Here is a 12,737-nt window from a genome sequence, read left to right on the forward strand (position 1 = left end):
TTGATATAAAACATTTGTATTGTCTATATATGAGGAACTCATTCCTGAAGTTATGCCGTGATTTTTTGGAGACACCGGGTATAGGCTTTGAGCTAGGGAAATTCTAAAGGCTCCTAAAGCAAACGGAGTTGTAAAGCGTGATATGTTTCTTTCTTTATTTATTTAATGTATATATTAAAATATATTTAATTTGATATATATATATATAGTTTTTTTAGACATTTTCGAGAGACTGAGAATTTTCTGGTGATTTTTTTTACAGTTGTTTGGTGTCAGCTAGTTACGAATTGGTTGAAGCCACAGAGTAATAAGATATGTTATTCCTCTTTGGTTCTATTTATGGTTTTTATTTCGATTTGATAGTGCGAGGTATCTGGTAATTTTTTTTTTTTTTTTTTTGTAAATTTTTGATATATAATGCTTTTATTTTTAAGATTTTAAATAGTTTAAAAATTAGAACAAATATAATGAATTTTCTTTACAATTTATATTTTATATTTGTAAACCGAACTGGAATTTGCGTTGGCGAGTTCTATTCGAGTCATTTGGAAATTTACCATTTTACAGAAATGGAGTGCAGGGCTTGAATGAAAAAATTTAAACAAAAATTCTGTAACTAATTGTGTTGGTGGTATGATATTGTTTTGTACTAATCTGTTGCACGCTTAGTGTTTGGTTATCATTGACGAAATACTTCGTATTTAGAGAAACTTGGAGTTTACTGAAAAAAAAAAAAACATTAACCACTAGTTGCCTCATAACTTTTGAAATGAAATACAGTGATCACCAAAAAATGACCAGTTAGATTTAAAAAAAATAAAATTAAATAAGTATCAGTTTTCTAAAAACTTTAAATAAGTAGTTTCTTTGATGAGATTTAATTTGCTTTTATAGCAGGAGGAAAATGTGCTAATCCCTACCTTCGTATGAATCATCCGTGCCCTTCAGCCCAAACTTTGATTCTAACCTTTATTATTCGGATAGTGTCTCACTCTGTTTGCCCGTCTCTGTGCTGGGAATTTTAGGACGTCCTTGCAGTAAAGCAGAATAAATTTTAAAAATATATTTATTCTGTGGAGTGTGAGAGAGAGAGAATTAGAAAAAAAAGCGTTCCTGAAATTCGGCACCAGATGAAGGGCAGGACACCATTCTTTAATTAAGGGGTGCCAAATTTTACAATAAATAATAATTTAAAAAAAAAAATATATATATATACAGGGTGGTATCTCGGTAAATAGTACAAAAGAAAAAGGAGATAGTCAGAACTGACGCATGGCTACACAAAATTTATTTATGGCTGTCAGATTTACACAAATTGCGATTACTGATACACCAAAAACCATGTCTGTGTCTTGAATATAACATCTAGCAAATGACCTCCACCAGCATTGATGCATTTCTGCAATTGCTACCGGAAGCTCCTCATGTTTTTCTGAATTATTTCCTGGGAAATGGCCTCAATCTCTTCTCAGATTGCAGTCTTCAAATACCCAATACTGTGTACCCGCCTGGAGAAAACAGTCCTTGAGATATCCCCAAAGAATAAAGGCTGGGGCTGTCAGGTCTGGAGACCTAGCCGGCCATGGAACATCCCCAAAACATGAGATCAATTGATGTGGAAAGAACTGCTTCAGCTTAGCCATCGTGATACAGGCTGTAGCCCCATCTTGCTGGAACCATGTCATGTGGAGAATACCTTTTTTCTTTGTACTTCTGGAATGAAAGAGTTCTCGATTATGTTCCCATACCACTCAGCGTTGACAGTCACTGTGTGTTCTTCATCATCTTCAAAAAAATACGGCCCCACAATGCTTGTGGAAACTCCGATAGCACACCACACGATGACCTTTGGGCTACTGTGAGGTTTTTCATGAAGAAGGTGCAGGTTGCTGTCTGCCCAGTAATGGAAGTTTGGCTTATTCACAAACCTGTTAAGTTGAAAGTTCGCTTCATCAAATATAACCAGAGAAGTGAAAATTAACTCATCCTGCTCCAATATCTCAAGGAATTTTGTGCAGAAGTCTCGCCTGCTCACTTTATCTGCCGGCCGTAGCTCTTGAACAACTTGCAATTTGTACGGTTGGAACTTTAAATCAAATTTTACAATCTGACGCAGGGAACTGTGATGCGCAGTGTCCTTGCATGGTGATGAACCGATCGCTGGAGACTTTGCTTCAGAGTCTCACGGACTCGTTGAACATCGACAGGTGTATGCACTGGCTTTTGGGGCCCCTCATACTTCTTATTGGTGACTAAACCCGTTTGTCACCACAGTTTCACCCACCTTGATATTGTCCTTCTGCCAGGAACATGGAAATGGTTGTCATTTCCATGGTGAAACTCACACTGCATGGCAATAACACTTTTCTCATGCATGTAGGCCTTCACGGCCTGAATACACACCTGCATTGGCCAATGACTCATGAAGAACTAAATGGCATACTTTGTGTTCCGGTTGGTCAAGACAGGTGGTGCCACCACACTTTCCTATCTGCAGGGTTGCCACTTGTTATTGTACTGTTTACCGAGTCCCACCCTGTATATATCTATGTGCATAATATGTATGTAAACGAAGCACCATTTCACACATGCACGCCATTTTATAAGTACAGTGGACTGTCAAAATAATGGCACCTCAAATAACAGAACATTCGAGCTAACAACATATTGAGATCGGATGTTTACATACAGCGCAGATGCCTTGCAGTGCCATTAAAAAAAAAAACGGCAAGTCATGTGATTACTATATTTGTTTACATAAAACATTATTATTATCATCCATGTAGTGGAAGGAAGCCTGAGGCTTTTGCTGCACCAGCCAAAAAAAAATTTCTGAGTTACTCTGAGAGAGAGAGAGAGAACATAAGTGTCAGAAATAGAAGAGAAGAATGATGATATCCAGCTCAGGACACTGGGTATGCCAAGCCCATACTCACCAGATGTGAGCCTCTGGGATTTTTTGAAAGTAAATTAGCATTAGCATTAGTAGAGGCATTTGATGCAAGAAAGCAAGCTTATGCAGCATCAGCCAAAAAAAAAAAAAAAAAAAAACCACTTCCACTTCACCCCTCTGTTCGTTCGAAATACCTGTCCAGCTGAACCTTAAACTTATTTAGGCTATCAACTTCCACGACAAGGGATGAAAGTCTGCTCCATCAACTAACCACCCGCTGGCTAAAGGCAAATTTCCGCACGTCTATCCTACATCTGTCTTTCCCAAATTTGAATTTATGCCCTCTCAGGTGATTATTCTGAGCAAGAGGAAGAATCCCATTAGCATTGAGCATACTCAAACCATTCAAGGCTTTATACACCTCTATCAGATCACCTTGCTGGTGCCTAGTCTCCAGACATTGTAATTTGCAAAACTTAAGCCTTTCTTCATAAGAGCACCCCATTGTTCCATTCACTAATCTTGTTGCCCTTCTCTGTACTCGTTCCAGCAGCTCTACATCCTTCTTGAAATGAGGCCTCCAGACCTGTATACAGTACTCTAGGTGTGGCCTGACCATTGCCTTATACAAGGGAATAATCACCTACTTATCCCTGCTAGAAAAATTCCTATATATCATTGACAATACACCATGAGCTACTCTTGCAGCCCATCTGCACTGCTCAAAGAACTTCATATCTGCCTGCACAACCACCCCCAGGTCCCTTTCATTCTCTACCACTGTCAGTGTAGTACCACGGAGTTGATACGTTGCTCTGGGGTTGCTGTTTCCCATATGTAGTACTTTAAATTTGTCAATGTTAAACTTCATTTGCCACCTCTCAGCCCATCTGCTCAACCTTTTCCAGATCCTGTTGCAGCAGCATAGCATCAGTAGTGTCCTTAACAACCCTGCCAACCTTTGTATTGTCTGCAAACTTGGACATTAAGCTTGATATACCATCATCAGTATCATTTTTAAATACAGAAAACAACAATGGACCCAACACTGAACCCTGAGGAACTCCACTAATAACATTAGTCCATGATGAGCAGTGTCCATTGATTACCACTCTCTGTCTTCTCCCCCTCAACCATCCCTTTATCCATAGCAGCAATTTTCCTCCAATGCCACACTGCTCCAGTTTGTGCAGCAGTCTTCCATGTGCAACAGTATCAAAAGCCTTTCTAAGATCCAAATATATGATATCAAAATTATTCTTTGCATCCAGTTCTTTTGTGACGACATCATAGTATCCAATCAAATTGGTCAGGCAAGCCTTTCCCTTAACAAAACCATGCTGTGACCGAGCTATAACTGAAGTCTTGTCTAGATGATCCTGCAGTGCTTCTTTAACCAGTGCCTCCATTAATTTTCCTGGAACAGAAGTTAAACTCACAGGTCTATAATTACTTGTGTCAGCCTTTGATCTTCCTTTGTGAATTGGGGTCACATTTGCACATCTCCAGTCTATGGGTACCTCCCCTGAGTCCAAAGAAGCTGTCATAATTATCGCTAAGGGTTTGCTTACTTCCTTTGCTGCCTCCTTTAATATAAATGGATAGATCCCATCCACCCCAGGTGCCTTTTTTATGTTTATCCTCAACAAAATACTCAATACAACAAAATGCAAAATACTCGTTTAGTTTGTTAGCCACCTGAGCAGGATCCTCAACTGTTGAACCATCAATATCCAGTGGACCAATCTGATTCATCCCTTTCCTTCTAGAGTTTACATCGGTAAAGAACTCTTTTCAGTGTATTTGGTAGGGGAGTTGAGCTATCAGGTGTAATAACCATGGAAGAATTGAGAACAGTATGCTAAAAAACAAATTACCTGAAATAAAATGCAGTTAATATAAGCATAATTATTGTATGTACCTAAAGCTGTGGGTCCTAGGACTTTAACTACTTCGACTGGGGGTCGGCAGCGAAAATCGTAGGACCCACTGCAATAAGCAGGGTCTCTGTAGTTCAAGTCCTAGGACCCACAACTTTATGTACTTACAATAATTATGCTTATATTAACTGCATTTTATTTCAGGAATTTGTATTTTAGCATACTAGTTGTCTCAATTCTTCCATGGTTACTACACCTGATGGCTCAACCTCCCCTACCAAATACACAAATGCACTGATAAATACCCTTTTGTCTACACCCCCCTCATACGTTATGACATCCAAATTTGCTTTTTTTTTTGTTTTTAAAATAGCAGCTGAATTTTTAAGTAATTACAGTTTAAAGGTTGCATAATGTCTTAGCAGTTTGGTCTTGAAATAGAAAGAGGTGGCATCTCTTCATTTTTCCATGGTTTGTGTATGAGTTAGAATGTTTGATATAAGATAGTCAATATAATGAAATTGCCATCCTTACTAATTTCAGGAGTGACACAAAGTGTCAGGTCAATTTTGAAAGTAGTACTGTATAATGGAAATGTTTTCTGTTGCAATGCCTTCCTGTTCTCCATGCACGGGCTGTACCTTATGAGCATTATTATCGGATAAAAATCATTCAAGTGGTTGTCCTATAGAAAGGGTGGACATTTTCTCTCCATATGTTCGTTAGCTGTGAACTTTGCTTCTTGAAGCATGACTGCTATTATTGAGCAAGCATCTAGAGTACATATAATGAGTGTCTGGTTATAAACGCAGTTACATGTAGAAATTAGAATTGCTCTAGGTGTTGAAAGTTCAATATTTATATTTGTTCATATCACTTTATGAGATCATAATAGAAGTAAGAAAAATACAGAATACTTAATTTTAATTGAAATGAGTGTGTAAAATAATTTGAATTTTTTTCTAATGCCTTTAATTTATTGTATTGACAGCTGAAGAAATGCTATTTCCTGAATAAATCTGTAGGTGTTCTTATGGTGCTTGTCCTTTAAAGTAGCTTAACCTAATGTAACCTTCATAAATATCAGTTTGTAGTTGATAAAAATGGCATTGCACAGCTCTCCTCATCTGGCTGGGAAACAGGTAAAGTTTACTTTATAATGGAAATATTAATAACTGCATTAATCAATGGAAATAATGCATATTTCCATTGATTAATTCGTTGAATGTGTATATCAAATATGTGTATTGTTCGATACGTTCTTAGCCTAGCATAGGAGTATGTGATAATGATGTTACACTGTTTTTCAGTATAGTGTCCTTGTAACTTGATGCACTTTTTCCAGTGATGTTCCAGATTAATGAGTTTTATAGTCACTTTCTTGAATGCCCTGAAAAAGGAGTGTGTGGCCACTGTCACCTCATCATCTGACCCAAATTTCCTTCCTTGTAAGTTGGGTTTTAGTTTTGAGAATAGGTGGAAATCAGATGGTGCTAGAACTGGTGTGAGTATGGTGGGTGGGACAGTTATAAATTACATCCATGGAAACAGCCAGTGTGAACAGGTGCATTGTCCTGATGAAACAAAACTCTTTAGTTGACGTTTTGGCCACTGACTTAGTAGAGGCATATGATGCAAGAAAGCAAGCTTATTCAGCATCAGATGATTGCATATCATTTAGTTATTAAGTTAGCATAGTAGTAGTATCTATTTGTTTATATGTCCTTTTGGAAGATAATCTGCCATTATTATCCCTTTTGAATCCTACAAGACAGGTGCCAGGACCTTCCTTACCAGTGAGTTCTGGTGGGACTGACCTGCCCTAATTTGTGAATCAGCATGCTTCCATTGTTTTGATTGCAGTTTTCATTCTGGTTGTAGGTGATTAAGCCATATTTCATCCATAGTTAATTAATATATTTAATTAACTGCAATTTTGGGGAAAGAGTGGCAGGCACCCAACTCAACAATATCAGTGATTGCATCCAAGAGATTACATGTCAAATTAAATTGGTTATTTCATTATGAATTAAATTGATTTGTTATTAAGTAGTTTTAATTGCATTTTATTAATTACTGGTTTTGTATTTTCTTTTTATATTGTTTATGGTTTACATATCCTGAATATAAAAACCTGTGGTTTATCATAATTTATGTCTAAACACTTTTCTGACCATATTGAAAATACTATTTTATGAGTACAGGCAACCCCGTATAACACGGTTGATAAATTGCGGCAGTCCTCACACAAAACGTTATTCAGTTTTGCTCTAACACAGTTAGAGAATTGCGGGAAAAACCCTACTATTAAGTTGGATGTAATTTTTCACCATTTTCATTCTTTTTTGCGAATCCCTGCTGTTGACTCGCTAGTTGTTATGCAAAGCAAAAAAAATTATTGGGAAATCTGCATGTTAGGTTCCGTTCTATTGAACTTGTGCTTGTTTGAGATCATAAAAAATTGTGACTTTGAAGCGTGCAGCTCTTGACTTTTAAAGTTTTTGGAAGGTTATTTTGGTTTTTATTTGATCATTTATAAATTTTTACAGGTATGTATTATTAAACTTTGTTCTTAAGAACCATATTAGAATAATTTCTTTGCTGTGAATTAAATTCCAGCTCTAAATTATGCCTAAGGAATTTGCAAGCTAATTATAGATTGTAAATTTGCTAATCTATAATTAGCTGTGTATAAATGATGCAATTGCACTAAAATACACAGAGTCTAATCTCTTTTGCAGCTTGAGGCTTAAGCCCTTAATGCATTTAGAGTCTTAACTTATATCATACACCATCAGGCATCTCTCATATTTTGGAAATATACTTCACAACTGTTTTGTCATCATTACATCACTTGGGTACCTACCTACTCACCCACCGAAGAAGGGCCAAATAGCCCTGAAACGGTGCCGTCTGGGTGGTGGTATCCACTGAGAATAAGTAATATAAGACATATTACTTCTTCAGGTGAAGAGTTACTTATTCGAAGTAGTGCAATGTCATGGCAACTCGTGGTGAAGGTATTCACAATATGAGATGTAACTTAAATGATGCCGATATTGCAAATTTGCTAATCTATAATTAGCTGTGTATAAATGATGCAATTGCGCTAAAATACACATAGCCTAAGGAAAGTAAAAAAAAAAAAAAAAAAAAACACTCAAAAGAAACTTTCATCATCATCATCATCAGCCATTTTCAATCCACTGCAGGATGAAGGCCTCTCCAGCAACTTTCCAGTTCCTTCTGTTTTGAGCACTGGCCATCCATTTACTACTCAAAAACTCATGAATTTCATCTATCCATCTCCGCCTTTGTCTTCCAGGTTTTCTTCTAGCTCCTCTTGGGTACCATTCTGTTATTTTCTCTGTCATCATGTCTTCGAGCTATGTGTCCTGCTCAAGACCATTTTAGTTCTTTAGTTTTGATAAGAATGTCCTTTACTTGAGTTTGCTGCCTAATCCATGTGTTTCTCTTCTTATCTAACAGTCTGATTCCCAATATAATTCGTTCCATTCTTCGCTGTGTAGTTCTTAGCTTCTCTTCCATTCTTTTGGTGAGTGCCCAAGTTTCACTTCCATAAGTCATGGTGGGGAGTATACTTTGATTCATTATTTTACGTTTCAGACAAACTGGGATATTGCTCTTCAGTATGTGACTATATTTCCTGAATGCTATCCATTCAAAATTTATTCTTCTCTTGACTTCCAGCCATTTATCATTATTACAGCTAATAACTTGTCCCAGATAAGTATATGACTCCACCTTTTCAATTACTGCTCCTTCAATCATTATTTCCCTTTCCGTGGCATACTTGTTCATCATTACTTTTGTTTTAGCCATATTCATCTTTAGTCCAAAATCCTTACTAACTGTGCATAACTGATTAAGATTTTCCTCTAATTCTTTGGGATCGTGGCTTATGACCACAATGTCATCTGCAAATCGTAAATGGTTTAGGTACTCTCCGTTCACATTGACTCCTTTCTGCGACCAGTCTAATCTTCTGAAAGCTTCCTCAAGGGCAGCAGTAAACAGCTTCGGAGATATTGTGTCTCCTTGTCGAACTCCTTTCTCGATTTTAAATTTGCTACTGTCTTTGTCTAGTCTAATAAAGGATGTAGCACTCTCATATATTTTCTTCAAAATCATAATATATGGAGTATCTATGCCTTGTCTTTCCATTGCCCGAAACATTGCCTTATGCTGTATGGAGTCAAATGCCTTTTCATAATCCACAAATGCCAGGCATAATGGTGTTTTATATTCATTTGCTTTCTCCATTAGCTGTGATATTACGTGAAGGTGATCCATAGTTGAGAATCCTGTCCTAAAGCCAGCTTGCTTTTTCGGTTGATTCTCATCAAGTATTCTTTCTAATCTGTTAGTAATGACCCTTGTGAACAACTTGTAGATGTGGGATAACAAGCTAATTGGTCTATAATTTCCAATTTCTGATTTATCTCCTTTCTTATGCAGCAAAACTATGATTGCATTATTCCACTGCTTAGGTGTCACACCTTTTCTAATGCACTTTGTGAAGAGCCTTGCCAGTTTTTGTGTTATGTCTCTTCCTCCCAATTTTAACAACTCTACAGTAACTTCATCTTCCCCTGGGGCTTTCTGATTCTTCATTTTCTTCAATGCATGTTCTACCTCATCAGGAAGAATATCGGGTATGTCGTATGTGTTGCTACTTTGCAATCCATCTTCCCAACTGCTGGTATCATTCCCTCGCTCCTTGTATAATTCTCTATAGTAGTCTTCTGCTATTTGAATTATGCCTTCTCTGCTGTTTATAAGTACACCATCGCTATTCTTCAGTTTCAGTATCATTTGTCTTTCTGTATTACTGCTCATGGCTGCTGATTTAAATCCTTTGTTTTCCCTTAATGCTTGTTCTACTTTTCTTGTGTTAAATCTTCTTATGTCCTCTCTGAGTCTCTTTCTAATGGCTTTGCATAACTCAGTATACTCAATTTTCTCCCTGTCACTGTTTTTTTTGCTCTTCATTTGTCGTCTTTGGTTCATCATGACAAGTGTTTCTTGACTAATTTTTTTCTTCTTTGGATTTCTGTTTCCCTATAGGTTTCTTGGGCTTTATCACTTTCAAAAAGTTGTAATATTCCTCGTCGATATCTTGGTCCTGAGCAGTCTGCAGAAGCTCATACTTGTTCTTAAGTTCCAGTACATACTGCTTTTTCTCCTCTTCTGTTATCTCAAAGACCTTTGTATTATTTACTCGAGTCAGTTTTTTCCTTTCCTTTCCTACATCTATATCAAGTGTACATCTTACCATTCTGTGATCACTTCCAACATTTACCTTATTCAGGACGGTAACTTTATTTATCTAAAGAAACTTTATTTATCTATAAATCACAGATACAAGTTTTGGATCTTCTTAAAAAAGGGAGGAAAGGTATCATGCACTGCAAAAAGTTTAAATTTAAATGAAGCAACAATCTAGCCCATAAAAAAAATGAACAGAAAATTAAAACTACTGTTGATGAAGGATCTTTCATTTCTCAAATATAATAGCTTGTTCCCAAGCGCCAATAATTGAGAAAAAGGATAAAGCACTCGGTATTTGAATTGATGATAACAGTGAAAAACAGATCCCATTAGACGGCAGTGTAATTAAACAAAAGACATGAAAAATTTATAACCATTTAAAAGAACTTTTATTATGAGTAGGAGACTGGTGGAATTACTTAACAAGTACAGTTCACTGTCGAAAAAAAGCTGTGAATTAGGGTTGAAGTTGAAAGTGTCTGCAATTCTGCCCAGACACGATAGGCGGGAGTATATGATGAGAGCCTTGTCGATCAATTCGGCCTTGGAAAGCTTGTGCAAGGCTCAAGGGGTAAAATTTTTTCAGCCTAGTCTGTAGTTGTTAACAGGAGAGACTGCTTCTACAGGGATGGGATACACTTAAATTGAAAGGGTGCAAGAATATTTGCTGATGCTATTGAGGCAGTGTTAGGTGGGTCGGAAAACTGCTAGCTTGGGGGGGGATACACAGACTGAAATGTTAACAGTGGCTGCAGGCATAGGCAAAAGTGATTCTTGCACTGCTTCTATTAGAATGAGCAGCAGCCTGGAAAGCAAGGCAATAGAGATTTCCAGGACTGCTGGGAGTAATAGTGGAACAAATTAATACATGGGCTGTGTTAGGGTAACTAAGAGTAGAAACAGGTGCATATATACTTGCATGTACACCAATGCTAGGAGTATAGTTAATAAATTTGATGAGCTTGAAGTGCTAGTCAAGACATCAAAGGCAGATATTATTGGGATATCAGAGATGTGGGGTCACACAAACATAGGCAGAGCAGAATTGGAATTTGGGGAGTACAATGTGTACAGAAAGGATGGACAGGACAGGAAGGGAGGAGGGTTATGCTGTTAATTAAAAAACACATAAAATCTAAGGAAGTGCATCCAATGAGGCAGTGTTAGGTGGGTGGGAAAATTGCTAGCTTGGGAGGGATACAAGGACTAATAGATTAACAGTAGCCACTGGCAAAGGTGAAAGTGATTCTTGCACTGCTTCTATTGGAATGAGCAGCAGCCTGGAAAACAAGATGCAGGGTATTTCAGAGACTGCTGGGAGTCATTGCGGTACAAGTAAACGCATGGGTTGTGTTAGGGTAGCTAAGATTCTTCGTGCATTAAGAATCTGCAGATAAAGGAACCACTAGGTGGAAGTGATCACAGTGTGCTGAAGTGGGATTTACTCAGAGGTAACTACCATCAGGGGTAAAAGGAAGGGTTTTTGCTTTCGTAAAGGCGACTACGGTGGTCTGAGACTATTTAAATTCTGTACAGTGGCACCAACTGATGATGCTGCCAACAGCAAATTCAAAATGGTAGCATTCAAAACATCTTGGAAGCTACTAGGCTTTAATCAAACTAAGAAATATTGTTCAAGGTTTAGGTCTAAATGGAGTCAGATGAACTAATGAGACATATGGCAGAGAAGAAAAATGCATGGGATACGTATAAATTAATGGGTGACATGGAAGCCTATGATAGATATAAGCTGGTCTGTATCCAAGTCACAAAGAAGATTATGCAGATTATGAGAAATCTTTGCCAAAGGATGCAAAGAAAAACAGCAAAGGGTTCTTTACCTATGTAAACTCTAGAAGGAAAGGAATGAATCAGATTGGTCCACTGGATATTGATGATTCAACTGTTGATGATCCTGTTCAGATGGCTAACAAACTAAATGAGTATTTTGCATCTACATTCACACATGAGTTATTCAGGGAGGGGAATGCCAGAGGTGAATTAAACTCTGGCAGTGAGCTAGATGATTTTGTAATAACTGAGAGGAAAGTGGAGGAGAAATTGTTGAAGATAAACATAAAAAAGCCACCCGGGGTGGATGAGATCTATCCAGTTATATTAAAGGAGGCAGCAAAGGAAGTAAGCAAACCCTTAGCCATAATTATGAGAGCTTCTTTTGGACTCAGGGAGATACCCATGGACTGGAGATATGCAAATGTGACCCCAATTCACAAAGGAGGATCAAATGGTGACACAAGTAATTATAGACTTGTTAGTTTAATTTCTGTTCAAGGGAAATTAATGGGGAGTCACTGGTTAAAGAAGCACTGCAGGATCATCTAGACAAGACTTCAGTTATAGCTCGAAGAGCATGGTTTTGTTAAGGGGAAGTCTTGTCTGACTAATTTGATTGGATACTATAATGTAGTCACAAAGGAACTGGATGCAAATAATAACTTTGATATCCTATATTTGGATCTTAGAAAAGCCTTTAATACTGTTGCACATGGAAGACTGCTGCACAAATTGGAGTAGTGTGGCATTGGAGGCAAATTGCTGCTATGGATAAAGGGATGGTTGAGTGGGAGAAGACAGAGAGTGGTAATCAATGGACACTGCTCTTCGTGGACTAATGTTATTAGTGGAGTCCCTCAGGGTTCAATGTTGGGTCC

General features: G+C 37.5%; 1 protein-coding gene across 2 annotated transcripts in view; it reads left to right on the plus strand.

Annotated features, from left to right (window-relative positions):
- The first annotated feature begins 287 nt into the window (after window positions 1-287).
- Window positions 288-12,737, plus strand: part of LOC150085647 (swi5-dependent recombination DNA repair protein 1 homolog) — a 55,857-nt gene continuing 43,407 nt past the window's right edge. The window contains exons 1-2 of one of the 2 annotated variants that reach the window (XM_090373408.1): window positions 288-369; window positions 5,765-5,915. In XM_090373408.1, coding sequence (XP_090229534.1) covers window positions 5,877-5,915 — 39 coding nt within the window. In that variant the 5' untranslated portion in view covers window positions 288-369; window positions 5,765-5,876. Of the gene's footprint in view, window positions 377-5,764; window positions 5,916-12,737 lie in introns of both variants that reach the window. The other variant, XM_090373409.1, reaches the window with a different exon arrangement.

This window comes from Mastigoproctus giganteus, chromosome 5 (assembly GCF_048544385.1).
Source record: "Mastigoproctus giganteus isolate SK-2022 chromosome 5, ASM4854438v1, whole genome shotgun sequence".
Lineage (NCBI taxonomy): Eukaryota > Metazoa > Arthropoda > Arachnida > Uropygi > Thelyphonidae > Mastigoproctus > Mastigoproctus giganteus.